At 35.0% G+C, this 17,292-nt stretch overlaps 1 protein-coding gene across 2 annotated transcripts in view; it reads right to left on the bottom strand.

Annotated features, from left to right (window-relative positions):
- Positions 1–4,145: 4,145 nt before the first annotated feature.
- Positions 4,146–17,292, bottom strand: part of PLAA (phospholipase A2 activating protein) — a 36,412-nt gene continuing 23,265 nt past the window's right edge. For both annotated transcript variants that reach the window (XM_057547675.1, XM_028165110.2), the window contains exons 8-14: positions 16,038–16,195; positions 15,133–15,352; positions 13,206–13,277; positions 10,262–10,330; positions 7,626–7,727; positions 5,914–6,078; positions 4,146–4,879 (exon numbers count right to left, since the gene is read on the bottom strand). In XM_057547675.1, coding sequence (XP_057403658.1) covers positions 4,314–4,879; positions 5,914–6,078; positions 7,626–7,727; positions 10,262–10,330; positions 13,206–13,277; positions 15,133–15,352; positions 16,038–16,195 — 1,352 coding nt within the window. In that variant the 3' untranslated portion in view covers positions 4,146–4,313. The remainder of the gene's footprint in view (positions 4,880–5,913; positions 6,079–7,625; positions 7,728–10,261; positions 10,331–13,205; positions 13,278–15,132; positions 15,353–16,037; positions 16,196–17,292) is intronic.

The following is a 17,292-nucleotide window of genomic DNA, read 5'->3' as shown; positions in this document are numbered from 1 at the left end:
AGGAACCAGCTAAGTTGTGGCAGGATTCCTCACTCACAGAAAATTTGAGATAATAAATGTGTGTTATTTTAAGTCACTAAGTATTGAGGTAATTTATTAAGCAACAGTAGGTAATACAGTAGGGTTATAAGAATATTTTTTACAAATACAAAACAGGAGTAGTTAACATTCTGGATTGGCCAACACACTTCAAAGTCAATGATAAAAAAAAAAAAAGGAGATGGAGGAACTGTTGTAGATTAAGAGACCAAACAGCCATATAACCAAATAACTAAATTCAATACATAAACCTTGATTTTTTAGATTAGATCCTTTAGAACAAAAGTTATAAAAAACATTCTTAGGACAATGAGGAAATTTGAATATACACTGGATATTGGATGTTATGAAATTACTAATTCTTTTAGTATGTGGTTATTAATAAGAATATTCTTTAAAATGTTTTCTTTCTTTTTTTTTTTTTTTTTAAATAAATTTATTTATTTATTTATATTTATTTTTGGCTGTGTTGGGTCTTCGTTTCTGTGCCAGGGCTTTCTCCATTTGCGGAGAGCAGGGGCCACTCTTCATCGCGGTGCGCAGGCCTCTTACCGTCGCGGCCTCTCCCGTTGCAGAGCACAGGCTCCAGACGCGCAGGCTCAGTAGTTGTGGCTCACGGGCTTAGTCGCTCCGCGGCATGTGGGATCTTCCCAGACCAGGGCTCGAACCCGTGTCCCCTGCATTGGCAGGCAGATTCTTAACCACTGCGCCACCAGGGAAGCCCTGTTTTCTTCTTAAAAGATGCATAATGAAGTATTTAGTTGATAAGTGTGTTATTTGTAACTTATTTTTAAATAATTTCAAATGGAAGTATTAACAATAGAGATAAAGCAAATATGGCAAAATGTTAACTGCAGAACCTAGTTGGCAAGTCCATGAGTGTTCATTGTATGTATGAACATTTTCATTAAAAGATTGAAACGAAACACATGGAAAAATGAAGTTAAATGAAAGTCTTCAAAATTGTATTTATAATCACAACTACACTGTGTGCTACAGACTGAATGTGCCTCCTCAAAATATGTTGAAACCTAATCTCCTACGTGATGGTATTTGGAGGTGGAGCCTTTGGGAGGTGATTAGATCATGAGAGTGGAGCCCTCATGATTGAGGGGTCCCCAGAGAGCTCCCCCCCTCCCTTCTGCCATGCAAGGACACAGGAAGACAGCATCTAAGAGCCAGAAAGTGGGCCCTTACCAAACACCAAATATGCCAGCACCTTTATCTTGGACCTTCCAGTCTCTGGAACTGTGAGAAGTAAATGTTTGTTGTTTAAGCCACCAAATCTATGGTATTTTTGTTGTAGCAGCCGAAACAGACTGAGATACTGTGTATACTTTTCTACAGAAAAATGCACTAGAAATTAGAGTAATTATAAATTATTTTTTTAAATGATTGAATAACATTTCCTATTCTCAGGTGGGTAATTTATATCTCAAGACCTCTAGGAAGGATGATACGTCACAAATGATCCTCTATACATTTTATTATTTTTTCACAAAATAACCATAATATACAGTGATAACTGCTAAGGAAGCCATAACCCAGTCTTATCCCCAGAATTATCTTTGTGAAGAAGGTTTTTAGCTATGCTTCTTCCATTACTTTAAGATTATGAGGTAGATAAAAAAATTTTGTCACATTGTTATAAATTCAGCTAGTCATGAAAAAAAAATCATAACATGGTCATTTTATTTATTTTTTGGCCACATCGTGTGGCATGGGGGATCTTAGTTCTCTAACCAGGGATTGAACCCTGCCCCCCTGCAGTGGAAGCGTGGAATCCTAACCACTGGACAGCCAGGGAATTCCCTAAAATGCTCATTTTTAAAAATGTAATGCCAGAGGGACTATAATAGTTAATGAATTAGAGACAATGATAACTTAGCTCTTTTGCAGGCAACTGTTTCTAATGCAATATGAAGGACATTAACTCCAAGACTTTTACCACTGGAGGTGATTTGGCAACATTTATCAAAGTTTAAAAATGTGCATTAACTTGACCCACCAATTCCAAGTATAAAATGTATCCTAAGGAATTAGTAAGAAACTTGTGAGATTTGCCATAGCATTGCTTGATAGCTGAAAATAGGAAACAATGTCAGATAATAGGAAATGGGCACATCGATATAACATAATATTATATTTATTAAGGTGGAAATATGTGTACTATATGTCAAGTTTAAAAATCAGGTTATTGAACAATGTGTATCATACAATCCTTTTTTAAAAAAATAAAACATGTTTACATACCAATTGATATGGCACAAGATGTCAAGAATGATTCTCTGTGGGTAGTGAAATTATAGGCAATTTTTATTTAATGTGTGTGTGTTTTATTCAATGAATGTGTATTTTTCTATTCAGAAAAAAATAATAAGGGAATCATGGAAAAAAGTAACTTAAAAAAAATCTTTAAAACAATTAGATCACCACTTATCACTTATCTTTCAAGTGGGATTTTTTTTCCTTTTTGCTAAACTGTATTTTGTAATTTTTCTTCAATAAACATGACATAACAGTATAATAAAAGTGGTTATAAAAACACTTGTACACTAATGGGAAGCAAACAGTGTTTACCATTTGCCACCCCTTACATTTTGAAGAGTAAACTCCTATTCTTAACGAAGACTTTACATCCTACCATTATTCAAAGGTACCTAGTATTTCAAAATATTGCAGATAAATTGTACTTACAATTGCATGCTAAACATGACATGTTAAAAAGAAAGCACTGTATTGTAAGCACTGCACCAGGCTGACCCAGTTATACTCTTAATGCAGTCATTTAACTTTGACTTAACCCCCTAGATCCCAATTCAACAAAAAGCAAAGCACGGGTAACTAATGGAACCAGCAAACAATATTTAACATCTGGGTACACACCAGAAAATTGCAATTTAATACTTAGCAAAATACATATCCCCTCAATTTACATTTTACCCATTCTTTTGATATTCCAAGTGTTTTTCCTTGGATTAATCTAGACAATCAAACCATTCCTCTCTTATTGGGGAAGAACTGTTCTTCTTAGACTGCAATTTGGCATTCCAAATCTGGCAAGCCAGGAAATTCATGGTTCTATATATCATAAATGTTGGGAATGATGCTCACTATTTTAGATTAAGAATAGTTTCACTTCTCTTAAGAAATTAAGGTTCTCTTAGACACAATAATTTATATAATTAATGGGTTGGTTCCCTCTTGGTGTTAGTTGCTAGGATGTTCATAGACAAATTTGTGACCCCCTCCCTCTCTAGGAAGTATGGCATGGTTTGTACTTTTCCTTTTTTCCATCATGATTCATCCCACTATCTTTACTTCTGAAAATAGAGGTAACATCACCCTACATTTAACAGGATTTGGGAATTAAATATCAAAGTGTTTAGCACTATACCGGGACCATGTTAGAGGCTCAAAAATACTAATTTCCCATGACAGTCTCTGGACTTGCAAATAACAGCTTGATGTATTCTTGCTCGCTCAATTGCCTGATAATATTCAACACATTCCAAATTCCCTTTGATATAATGGAAATGACCAAAAATAGACAATCAGATATCGAAATTGGAATGAATAATGAAGTTACCTCAAATAGTGAAGGGGAAAAGAAACTAGATCATTAAGCCTGTAGTCAATTTGGGGCTTCATCCGTCTGAACTGATACACATAACACAGCTTAGTAATTTGCTTTTACTTCAACTAAAAATGAGCCATCAAACAAACTTTCTATTTACAAAGGACTTAAATGAAGAAATTATATCTTTTCAATATATGGAATAATTTATAACAAACTTAATTTTAAAAATTCTAAAGTAGTTGTCCTAAAACAAGACCTTGAAATCAATCAGTGCTGTTGAAGAAATCCAGCAATGAAAATGAGTAGAGCAGAAATTAAATAAAAGACAACCACCAACAATTAACAGTCTGGGGTATATAAGTAGTAAAGCAGATTACATAAATAAAAGCCCTTGTCTTCTCCTAGTTGGCTAAGGTAAGGGAACTACACCACTGTAGTTGTGTTGCTGTTGGTCATAGATCATTCTTAATTTATCTCTGAACTATTAAAAAACCTATCCCCATTACCCAGGAAAATTTCACAGTTCATCAGTGCAAAAATTTTATTTCTCCTTTGTTTCCCCTTCCCCGCCCCCACTTTACAAGATCTGAAATTTTACTTAATCCACAGCATTCTTTTCATCATCTGTAATGTCATGTGAAATGTGAGAAAAAAAACACTTAACAATTTAAAATCTCAGTCCCCTAGCCCACTGTTACAGTAAATTTAGGATAAGTCTACAGCATTCACTTACTTTAGCTGGTTCTGATACCGAGGCATACTTTTTTATTTGAGAATCAACGCCTAAAGATTTGGCTAATTGTACAGCGTTTGAATCATCACTGATAAGTGTCCCAAGAGCCACAAGAAGTCTAAAAGTGGCTTCCAGGTCTTGTACAACTTCCAAGACTGTGCTAATTACTGACAAGCACTGAGCTTTCCCTTCAATGTTATGGTCTTTATGAAAACAAACAGAATAGTTCAGGGTTAATGTAGCCAGAGCAATGTGAATGTTCTTATTGCTCCCTGATTTCAGTTCTATCGCATGGGATAGTAGTGATTCCCTCTGGGACATCATGAGCTTTTGTCCTGCCTGGCCAACAAAACAATTGCAAAAAGTCCTGAGAGCAAGCAGCTGGTTTGCTGGCTTTCCTTTAGGGTTCAGAAGACTGATGAGATGGCTGCTGAACCGAGCTCCTTCTTTTTCATTGCAGAAGTTCTCATTCACACTGGGATGTTTAATTGACAACCGAAGAATGTCAAGTGCAGGAAAGACAATATCTATTGAAAAGAAAAATTCATTAATGTTAAAAAAGCATTTTAAACATTAAAAATCATATGCCTGCTTTACAAAATGTGTATACTTCTGAAACTTGTGTTAACTAATTTTTCATATTTACAGAGACTGTATTTATTGCTACAAGATCACATTACTTTAAAAATATGTTAACTCTCCTGGGTTATTAAAATAGCTTGACATACAGTGAGTATTCAATAAATCTTTGTGCAAAGAACAGGATTGGGACCTTGCTTTTAAAAAATCCTAAAACAAGACCAAAGAATTGAGGGAAAGTTCTTTATAGGAGAATTCCAGTTCACAAATGCCAATAGGATGCTTATTATACACACTGGTGGAAGGATTTATATTTAAGGGACTGGGTAGACACCATGTAAATGAATGCACTAAACAATCTTAACATCATTAAAACTGAGGAAAGCAGAAATTATGGGCCCTGTGATATAAAGGTAGTATGCAACATCATTTATAAAGGATATTCACCTGAAAAAAACTACTGAACCAGAATCTAATTATGTCTAGCAGGAAAAACAGAGATAGAGGAACACATTAAGTGATCAGCCAAATTCAAAATATGGGACATTTTTGCAGGAAAAATGAGTTTTTTCTCCAATAAATCAATTACATGAAAAAATAATGGGGAAGAGGACACTTTTGGAATAAGAAGAATTAATTAACTAAATAAAAGAAAACATAGCAAATGTTTGTAGCCTATGTTTAACAGGTCAGATAGAGTTTCGTGGATGGCTTGCAGGGAATCCACAAATGCTCTGAAAGAGTATACAAAATGGTCCATGTATGGGATCATTACATTACCTTCAGATTCTCTTAAGGTATGTGACCAAAGCAAGACTATGAGTTACAGTGGTATAGTGAATCCTTTTTGTGAAGTTTTTCCCAATGTGAATTTCGACTAACATGTCAACTTTTATTTAATCTAAAAACACCAGTAGTATGGATAGAAATTAAAAGATATACTTTCTGCTTTCTAGTTACATTTTAAAGAGTGTTTCTGTACCTTCAGGCCAGTTAACAGCTTTCCATAAAATCTGAAGTTGCTGGGCTGTGGGTTTTTCTGAAGAATTATTACATATTAGAGATAGTATCTTTTCAAGAAGTACCAAGTCATCCTCAGTTAACTTCTTCTCTTCCGATGCAGTTCCATTAAGTTCCTTCAGTTTACCTAGAACCCAAATCCAAACCTTCAATATTCTCTAACTGTAATTAGGCAGATATATCACATAAATGCCAACATTTTCAATAAGAGTACTCTACCACACACCATGAGGAGGTAAGACTTTTCACAGCAATTATCAAAGACCATAAAACAAGAATAAGGCCTGGGAGTAATTTTAAGCTGAGTACAGTATAGAAAAAGAAAGATTACTGTGATGATTTTTATTTTACCTGTTGTCTTCTAAGATCTTCTAAAGCTTTTTGCTTTGAATAAGTTTTTAAGTATACCATATTTGTTATCATTTTGAATGCTTTTCAAAGTAATGTTATGTCATATATAAGTCAATCCCCTACTTTCTCAGAGAGAAAATTTATAACTTTTAGCCAACTTATGGCAACTTCTATGACTGCCAATGAAATAGTCAAAAAGCTAAATGTGTATTTATATTTAATTTATTGACTTAGTTTCATCTGTACATTTGACATCACATTTTTAAAAAAACATATTTAATTTGCTTCCCACCATATTGACATTTCATGAAACTATTTCTTTAAAACTCTTCACATGCATCTTCAATATCAGCATCTTTGTCATCATTAATGTTACTTTGAGTCATCTAACACTATTTCCTCAAAAATTTTCATCTCCAAGAATAAAAAAGCCCAAATTTCCATCACAAAAGGTTTAAGAAGATACAATGTCCAAATTTACAAATTTTTATCAATCATTAACTGGAAACTTGGATCTATTTCATTATTCTCTGGCACTAAAAATTGCTTAACACTAACAAAATATTAAAACAGTTTATTAAGGGAATGCAAAAAGCAAGAGATCTTTTATATTTGTACAAGAGTTTAAAAATGTCAAGTTGTCTAAAAGTGTGTATACACTTCTTTATTGTTCAAAAATAAAGCAGTTAAGAAAAGACCTATGAATGACTTTTATAAAGATAGTATGAAGGATGATGAGAAACAAAACAAAACAAACCCCCCCAAAACAATAACACCCCTGTCATATATTCAGGTATGTATGTTATCTTATCTCAATAGACTCTCACCATAATCTTTGAGGAAAACAGAGCTAGTAATACTCTCAAAAATAAACAAACAAACAAAAAACAAAACAAAACCTAGTCATTTTGTTCTGAGGAAAACATTAACAGAAAAAGCAATGAAAGCCAACTGAGCAGTTTCATTTTTACAGACAAGATCTTTGTTTTTTAAATGCTTCACTCGTTCGTTTTCATTATTTTTTTTCTGAAATCAGTTAAGAGCTTAGGGAATGAGACTGATATTTTTCCCCTTTAATTTTTTTTTTCTCATTAAAGTCATCAGAAAGCATTTACTTATATTTGTGTAAGGTTTCTTATAAAGTATTAATGTCCATTATCAGATCGTGTATTTTTAGTTGACTCAGTTGTGTAATACCAAAATACAAGTCTCTATCATGTAAGCACCTGGTTCCCAGCACATGCTTAGGAGAGAAACAGCCTTGAGAGCAACTCAAGGAGTCTGTGGATATGTGAGAAAACTATTTAATTAAAATACACTTACCTAATATTTGTGTAGGGTTTGCTTGGTCAAAAGTGACAGCCTCTTTTTTAGGAAAATAAATATTCACTGTCTTAGATGCAGCTGATTGGTAGGCACTGTTCCCTATTTACAGAACAGAAGAAGGTGAAAATCATTCAGAGTGGTCAAAAGATTTTTGATTTTTCTGACTTTTGTTTTCAAAATTACTGAGATACATAACTATTCAGTGCATGCAATAAAATAACAACCAACTTCAGAAAAAAAGAAAATAAATCCATAAGATTTTATATACTGTATATATTTGTTAATATAATAAATTTCAGTTTTTGGAATGGGAGCTTCAATGTAAAACAAAGCCTTTCCATTTCATATTTTCTACTTCTCTCATATTTTTAAGATTCAATGTAAATTGAAAGTTTTTAAAAGATCAAAGAACACAAAACAATTATGAAACTTTCCATTTCCTTCTTCTCCAGGCATACTGATCTCTCTTTTCTCATTCCAAATCATGTAGTAGGCATTGTCATTTTCTCCAATAATTTTCTACATCATTTTTATAAATCCCTCCCAAGTTGTAAGCTCCTGAAGGGCATATGTATTTACTTCTTAAGTCCCCATTATAGCAACACTAACTCAGTATCTGATGATGAATAACAAACTGCCACAAGATGAAAATTCAACAATACTCAGTGAATAAAAGCTACTTCAACTAAAGCATAATTTAAATCTAATGTATGTCTTACATTCATTTCAAATCTTAATTTATACAACATTTTTGTTCTGACGTAAAATGAAGGTATTTTGCAAAAAATATGAATAAAACATTTTAATCTTCTGAGTATATTAGGAATAGAAAGGGGGAAGGTAGATAAATGAAGAATGAGGTAAGTGCACAAAATTAATTCTAATTGCTTACAAAGCATAAAATATTTATTGACATGATCAAAGACACTGCCTGTACTCCTGGTTGTTAGAGTCTAGTTGTGGTAAGGAGATTGCAAATCAAACATCATCCAAACAATTAAGTACAATGAAAAGTTCTCTGAAGGAAAAGTATAGGATGCATTGAGAGCTTATGATAGACTAGAGGATCTAGCAAGAGGTGTATGTGCATACCCAGGAAGTTTCACTGAATTCATTTAATAAATACTATACTGCAAAATTAAATAAAAAAGAAAAAGGAGGGAAAAAGCCAAACAATAATTAGTGGTCAAAATAGCAAAGTAGAGGGCACAAATATTCCCAAAGAGAACAGCGGTACCAAACTCCTGAGGTAGAAAACTGCATGCCACGCTCAAGACACTGATGCAGGCCAGTAGGGAAGAAAAAAGGCAGAGAGGAATGTGATGCAAGGCAAGAGAAAAGAGTCAATGGGAAGCTATTACAGGGTTTTAATCAAGGGAGGGGCATAAACAGAGGACGACTGAGAGACCAATTTGGAGGCCATTACTTCATTGGTCTAGGTGAGAGATGACAGTGGCTTAGATAAGGTATACAAAGGTCCATTACATACACCAAACTGTTAAAAACTTTAATTTCTTAAAAATGAGAGGAAGCACTGTTAACTTTAAGACTCTTTTGTAATACAACAGGTATAACATTACTAAGAATTTATTCCGTATAAAATGATTTACATATATTTCATAATCTTAAACTCTTATTTCTAGGAAGTAGATATAACTTTACAAATGAGAAAAAGAGAGGCACAGAAACAGAATGACTTGCTCAAGGTAAAACACATAAAAAATAGTGGAACTGAGATTTAAATCTAAGCATTCTCACTCCAGAGTCCTTAATCTTAATTACTTACTACATTAAACTTCAGTACTGCCAACCAATGTTACTTTCACAATGAAAAAAATAGCTTAAAAAATCATATACCAACTTAGTTCTCAAGTAGAGTGGTGGGTTTATGAATATTTTGTTATGCTCAATAACATGTATGTCACACATATTCTCTTGTATAAAATAATAAATAGGGAAATATATATGCCAAGATATCTCTCAAGCTTACAAGAGGTGAACCACAAATTCAGTTCTGCGTTTTACGGCAGCCTATACAGAGTGAAAAAGTATGCCTGCATATGTTCAACAATGCTAAACAAAGTAAGATGTGTCAGGGTCTAGGCTGGACACTAAGAATAAAAAAAGTTAGTTGCTCAGGGGAAAGCCAAATATTCCAGGCCTAAATAGTAAAAGCAAATTCTTTCCTGAGTCCTCTCAATGTGTAATGTAGTAAATAATATTCTAAACACATTAAGTATATAAGAATGAAGCGGAAGAGATGGGAGTAACTCAGATTTTGTAAGGATAGTGAGGAAACTAGCCTTAACACAGTAGAACAGCAGTTTTCAATCCTGGCTGCACATGAGAAAATTATAAAACTACTCTTGCTAAGACCCCAACCCAGAGCAACGTTAGATCAAGTGAGCATCGCTGGGGATGAGGTTGAAGTCGTTTTTCTAAGCTCCCCAGAGGATTCTAATGTGCAGTAATGACACAATTCTGAGAACACTCTAAAAGCCAGGTCAAAAGTTTGGTCTTGATTTACTGTGTAAAAAGTTTTCCAGCAAGAAGAAGATGCCAATTTCCTTAAACTTTCATTACATAAAAGTACTAATGAATTAAAAAAAAAAGAGGAAATGAAAAATGTGCACCTGTAAATGGATCAACTCCAGCCATGGTAGTTCCCATACTTGCAGACACTGGTACATACCGACCACCACCTAAAATGCAATAATACTCCTAGTAAGCACAGGTAACGGCAAATGATAAAGTTCAAACTGCTCCTTCTCTACACAGAATGACTTATTTTCATTATTAGTCACACTTCAGAATGACATCTTAATAAAACAGTTGTAAATTTAATACAGCAAAATGCTTAGAACAGTATCTGGCATGCAGTTAGATCTCAATAAAATTAGCCAGAAAAGTAATTCTCAAGTTATAAAATAAACATTACATGCCTTATATACTATAATTATAGAAGTTTAATGAATTACAAAAGCATTAATAGATTGGAGAGAAAGAAAGTCAAAAGTTTCCATAATGAAATGTGAACACTATTTTATTGAAATAGAGACGGGATTAGTTGGCACATAAGACAAATAGAAAAGAAGCTAGGTAAGAGTTAGGGATGCTATGATAATAGCCCAGTCTCACATTTGAGAATACTTGTAGCTGCTTTATTGAAAATGGAAAGAAAGAAAGAAACAGGAAAAACAAGTGCAGAGAGAGAATCAGCAGGATGTGGAGATGTTCGGAGTCCTGGATCAGCCTTTGTGGGAAGAAGAAAGATGAGCTATTGTTCTAGCCCCTCTAAGCTTAATATTCAGGAGTTGGTATAACCACTGCAACAGATACAGAAAAAGCAAACAAAACTAAACAACAGAACTGCAGATGTGAACAGGATTCATTAAAATAATGAAGAACACAGAATAAGTGGATTTGCTGAGTTTTTACCATATGCTGGCTAGCATGCTAAGCATCTTATATGCATGAATCATTTAAATATTAATTAGAGATCATTATTATATAATATTTTAGAAGAGGAAGGCTGAATAATTTGCCCAAGGCATTATTATGAGGCAGAAGGTAGTCCTACACTGTTCCAAATGTGGTTTTCTGACCACTTGAATGAGAGTCACTGGTTCAATATGCAGACTCCCAGGGCCTGCCCATAATAGCCTAATAGTTCTCCAAATTAGCTTCACTTTAGAAACCAATAGGGAGCTTTTAAAACTACCTAAACAGCAAACCACATCCAAGACCATATAATCAGAATTGCGACTGGGGAAGGGATCCGACTCTGAATATTTTTAACCTCCTCACTAATCTAGTGTATCAGAATCTCTGGGTGGGACCTTGCAATAACTAACTTAAACAAGCATCCCATATGATTCTAACTGACATTAAATGTTTGAGAATCATATGAATGAGGAAAAGAAAAAAGAATTAAGATTAACCTTAAGTTAGAAGCAAGACGGGGAATGTTTTGGCCCCAGTGCTGTTGGTAAAACTGGAGGAACAACATCAACAATAGTAATAGCTAACATATATTGAGGGCTTAAATATATTCCAGGCATTTTGCTAAACATTTTATATGTACTATACCACTTAATTTTTATAATATCTCAATACGGCAAACATTTTTACCTATCTTTTATAACAGTGTGGTTCAGTTAACCTATTAATTCCATAATTCTCTTGGACTTTTAGTATGCTATCTTGCATATCTCCATAATCAGTGCATCTTCTGAGTTACTGACACTGTGCAACAGTGAGACATGCTCCAGTTACGATGGCCCCAGTTGTTCTCTTGACTTTGTTGGTACTGTTTGAAGCTTGGTATATTCTTTCTGTTCCAAAAAACAGCTGCTAATGAGATTCAGGAACTCTGTCGTTCTAAGTTTCAGAGCATCACTGTGCCTGAATATGCTGATAGAGAAAGTTATCATCTTATCTACTCTTCAGATCTTTACTGCCTTTTCAGGGTCACCAAAGACTTCCTTAATAGCCATCATGCTATCACAACATTTAGCTTGATAGTTGGTTTCTGTAGTACACTGGTACACTGCACAGGGTACGGCTATTTATTTGCATCTGGGCCACCAATGCATTCTCAGGAGAAGGGAAGCTCACTGAGAGCAGTTCACAACTTCATGATACTGACCCAAGCTTGTGTGTTGGTCCCATCTATGGTTTAGAAAGGACTATACGGTCACTTTTAGAGCTCACAGTACTAAGTCTGCAAGGCCAATAGATACCATAAATACTATGAATTTCTTCCCAAATTTGGTATATTGTCCAGGAACTCTGGCTGAAGATCCAACAACAGCATCATAAAATACATCAAATGCTATTCTGAAAACAGAGATTTCTTCAGTTGCATTAAAGTCCAATTTTTTTCCAGTAGTGTTGATGCTGAGGCATGCATACCTTTGGTAAATAAAGTCACTGTGAAGAGACACCAACACTTCCAGGGCTTCATGAAGGCCATTAATAACTTAGATTAGGAAGACTAATCCTGGGTAGCTGGGTGGACTGTCTCCGTCCATGCTAAAGGCAAATTATGCCTGGGCAAACTTCTTGACTGCACTGCTCCATCCAGTCTCAGGGACTCACACAGCTCCTTCTCTGCTCGTGATCAGTAGCATCTCGCCAGTGACAGCACTCAGGCTGTGTCTTGGTTGGTGGATTCCCCTATTATCTAATTTCACAGATAAAAAAAATAGGCTCAGACAGGTTAAGTAACTTGCCAACTTCTCATAGCAAGTAAGTGGTAGAGCCAGATTTTGAACCAAGGTCTGTCTGACTCTAAAATCTATGCTCTTAATGACTCTGCTCTCCTTTCAGGAAGGACCGCTGGAGAAAATGATGAATTTTAATAATATGTTATTAAAAGTCATGAGGAAAGCTATAGAAGTACTCGAGGAAAAAGAAAAAATTAGAAGTTAAAGAAAAGGAGATCCATCAAAATTGGAAACACAGAAAATAAGGGAATTATCAGTTATGGATAATATCTTCAAAATGTAAAGCTATATAATACAAAATGTTATACATTTAGTGAAGAAAGACATATTGATCAAAACTGCTTCCCACCTGTAAAAGGATCTGCTGCAGGCAGTGTGTTAGAAGATCCTGATGAAGAGCCTGGAACATACCGACCACCACCTGTGCATGCAAACAAAGAAAAATCTGAAGTACGCCAGAATCCTGAATTTCATAAATGGCACAATGCTTACATCAGAAGACTCTAAATGTGGGGAGAAATAAAAGAGCGAGGCTGTCCCATGACAGAATAAGAAGAGTTATAGTCAGAAGTCTTATAGTTGGAAAGGTTAGTAAGAAACTAAAATTTCAGTGATTCTCCAAGTTTTGTTTTTGTTAACTTTAATCCTTTATTGTGTCTTAGCTTCTGCACTTAAATATTAAAATAACTAGGAATTCAAATATAAAAAGATAAATTGTAGTTGGTCTCTGACCTAAATAATATACACATACAATCAGTTCCTGTTCCTATACGAATTCACTAGAATTCCTGCTGCTGTTGTTGCTATCAAACCACAGGCAGCAAATGTGAATCTTTTAGAGAACCCCTGGGTTCATTAATTCATGTGTCAAACAGTGCATTCAGTGCTGAGATCCAGCAGGGAACAAGATTGCTTGTATCCACTGAAGCTTACAACCTACTGGGGAAAATTACAAAGGGGATGAGTGGTTCAAAGCAAACAGATTTCCCATTTATACATTTACAAACGTGTGGTGTGTGTGAGTACGTTTTGTTAGTATCTCTAAGGAAATAATCAGAGGCATCTGCAAAAAGATACATCTAAGGATGCTGATAGAGTTTCAGAAGAGCAAAAAAGCCAAATCGTTGTTAGATTTCCAGCCAGAGCCAGCTGCTTTAATATCTGTCCTCCATCCCACAAGATAGCTTATACAATACATTACTCTTTTGCACTGTAGACTGATATTCCAACCAACAGAAATATCCAGGTAATAAACTTTTTTTTTTTCTTGTTCTGTCAAGTGCATCTGCTGGGAGGGTCCTATCATTTATAGTTCGTGGTGAATCAGTCTGATAATCTGTTTAAGTCAACATGCAGGTGAGATTAACTTTATTATGTGAATGAACAATGGAATTTTGAACTAGAAGGAGAGGAGATAATTTAGGAGCATGAAGCATCTGTGAGAGAAGAAGAAGAAAAAAAAAAGACCTGAGACAAGAAGAGGATATGGGAACCTTGCAAAACAAGGAAGAGCACTAGCACATGAAAGATAGAGTCAGAAATAATAGGAACCCCTTAACAATAAAGTGTCAATTTCAAATTTTTATTTAGAGCTAGCCCTATATCTAAGAGAAGATAGATATAGGGCCAGCTCTATATCTATCCCATACCATGGCCTCAGTTCCCAGGGCCCAGAGCTCAGGCTAATACCTCTAGAATTAAACTCCATTTCCAAGGATCCCAGACTCAGACTAATACTGCTGGGATTATACTACTACTGGCATGAGAACCTAATCCCATTAATAACATTTTAGATGCTGTATACTATGTTATAAACAACTGACTTAAAATGAACATGTGGAATACAAATAACATGTAAACTAAAACTACCCATAGTTCAGTTCTAGATTTGATGCATAACTAACTAGTTTAGCCTCATGTGAAAACAGAATTTCTATTTACTAAATTTCACCAAAATATATATTTTAAAAAGAAGCAATAACATGAAGGAACTTACAGGTTTCATTTCAAATGACTGAATTAGTTTCAGTTTAATTTTATTTAGTTTACAGTGTGGCTGTATTTTTGAAAGAGAACGATCTACAATTGTTTCCATAAATACGAAATTACTATATAATTTGAGCCTCAAAAATATATATCTGCAGCAAAAACCTGCTATAGATCTTGGTTTTTATTTAAACAGCTAATCATAATAGGTGTTTAAATACAACAAATAAAGAAAAAAAATAATCAACATTGGTGGAAGTATATAAGACTTAATACAAACCCTAACTTACCTGTAAACGGATCTGAAAAACTGGGGTTCCCAAGTCCCAACATTTGACCTTTTGTGTTATCAATAATAAATTTAGCCACCTGATCCAAAAACATAGGATTCAAATCATTCTTCTGCAAGAAGTTGTATGCAGTTAACCAGGGATCATCAGTGATGTTATATGGCAGTTTATATGATGGTCCACCTTCGTTGACATCAATTGAGAAAACATAATCAAACTCCTTTAATAGGAATATAAAAAGGAGATAAGTGATTACTATCTGTTCACATAAATTAATGACATACATAACACAGATTTATTTTAATAATTATAGTGCTAAACTTTCTCCAAAGCACAGTTTTAAAATCTTCCACTTGGCAAATAATGTTTAATAGCAACCATATGCATGTGGTGCAAGAATAGTAGTTCACTGGCAGGTAGATGTGGGGGATGGATTATTACTACATATTAACTGTAAGACCAAAGGATGGTTTCCAAATAGTTGATCTCAAGGCCAAAAGTATTAGCTGTTACCTTACCCTACTCATGAAAACATGCTGGCATTATAAGCACAGCCCTGCAGGGTCCCTCATGACTTGTCAAGTTAAATATAGCTAGGCACAAAGCAATAGACAAAAGGTGACACAGAAGCGCCTAATCCAAAATGGTTGGGAACAGTTTATCTATTTAACTACCAGAAGGCAAATAATGGCTGTGTCCATCACAAATGCAGCTCTCTCTACATGCAAAGATACTAAAAAAAAAAAAATCAAAATTTACTTCAAGACTGAGAATCTCCCCATTGAAATCTATTTTTAAATGTCAAAACACCAAAGAAAATTTTATTAGCATGGGGAAAGGGAAACGAAAACTTTTAATTTGTCTAATGCTTTAAGATAATAGCAATTAGAAAGAAGTCGACATACTTTCCCTTCATATAAAACTTTTCCAGATGTTTGCTGATTAGCACCAGATGAGCCAACAACATCACCAATTTTTATCCACCTCCCTTCACTAACACTCCACTGATAGGCTTCGACTTTCTCCCCATCTCTGATTAGGCGAGTCTGTCCTTCTCTAGTACCTTAAAATAAAAATTTTAAGAATCAAAGAGAGAATGGCAGAGTAAAATTTACAAACATTAGATAGAAAAGTTTTAACATTAAAGTTTATATATAAAAGAGATATGTATTTTGGCTTAATAGAAAATTTTATGAAACAAAATATTTTAAAATGTAATTCTACTGGAAACTGGCCAAAAAGAAAATAATGGTTTAAAAGAAACTCTATTGCGACTTCCCTGGTGGCGCAGTGGTTAAGAATCCGCCCGCCTGCCAATGCAGGGGACACGGGTTCGAGCCCTGGTCCGGGAAGATCCCACATGATGCGGAGCAACTAAGCCCGTGTGCCACAACTACTGAGCCTGCACTCTAAAGCCCGCGAGCCACAACTACTGAGCCCATGTGCCACAACTACTGAAGCCCGCACACCTAGAGCCCGTGCTCCGCAACAAGAGAAGCCACCGCAATGAGAAGTGAGAAGCCCACGCACCACAATGAAGAGTAGCCCCCTCTCGCCGCAACTAGAGAAAGCCCATGTGCAGCAATGAAGACCCGACGCAGCCAAAAATAAATAAATAAATAAATTTATTTTTTAAAAGAAAAACTATTAAATAAAGGATGGTTAAAAAGATGTGATTCTACTAAAAAGTAGCTGGCTGATCGAAAATAAAACAAGTTTTATTAACGAGTATCTTCTGACAATACTTCATTTCAGTAGATGATTCTCCATTCTTCTAGCTGATCAGGCCAAAAAGAGTAGAAGAGTGTGATTCCTTTCTCTCAATTCTAATCCTTCAGCAAATTCCATCAGCTCTATCTTTAAACTATAGCTAAAACACTACCTCTTCTCACCACCTCCATTGCTACCGGTTGGTACAAGCCACCATTATTTCTCAGTTGGACTGATTCAATGGCCTCCTACTATAGGCGCTGGAGCCCCCTAGAGTCTATAACACTGGCTGTTTATTCTGCCTATGACATTCTCCACACAGATGTTAGCAAGATTTGCTCCCTTGTCTCCTTAAGGACTTTACCTGAAAGCCACATTCTCAGCAAGGCCTTCAGTGGCAGAGACTGCTAGCTGTCCTCCAGAGATTCCTGCTCCTATTCCAATGGGTAC

Source organism: Balaenoptera acutorostrata, chromosome 6 (genome assembly GCF_949987535.1).
Source record: "Balaenoptera acutorostrata chromosome 6, mBalAcu1.1, whole genome shotgun sequence".
In the NCBI taxonomy this organism is placed as follows: domain Eukaryota; kingdom Metazoa; phylum Chordata; class Mammalia; order Artiodactyla; family Balaenopteridae; genus Balaenoptera; species Balaenoptera acutorostrata.
The sequence above is the reverse complement of the archived record's forward strand: the minus strand, read 5'-3'. Positions and strand labels throughout refer to the sequence as shown.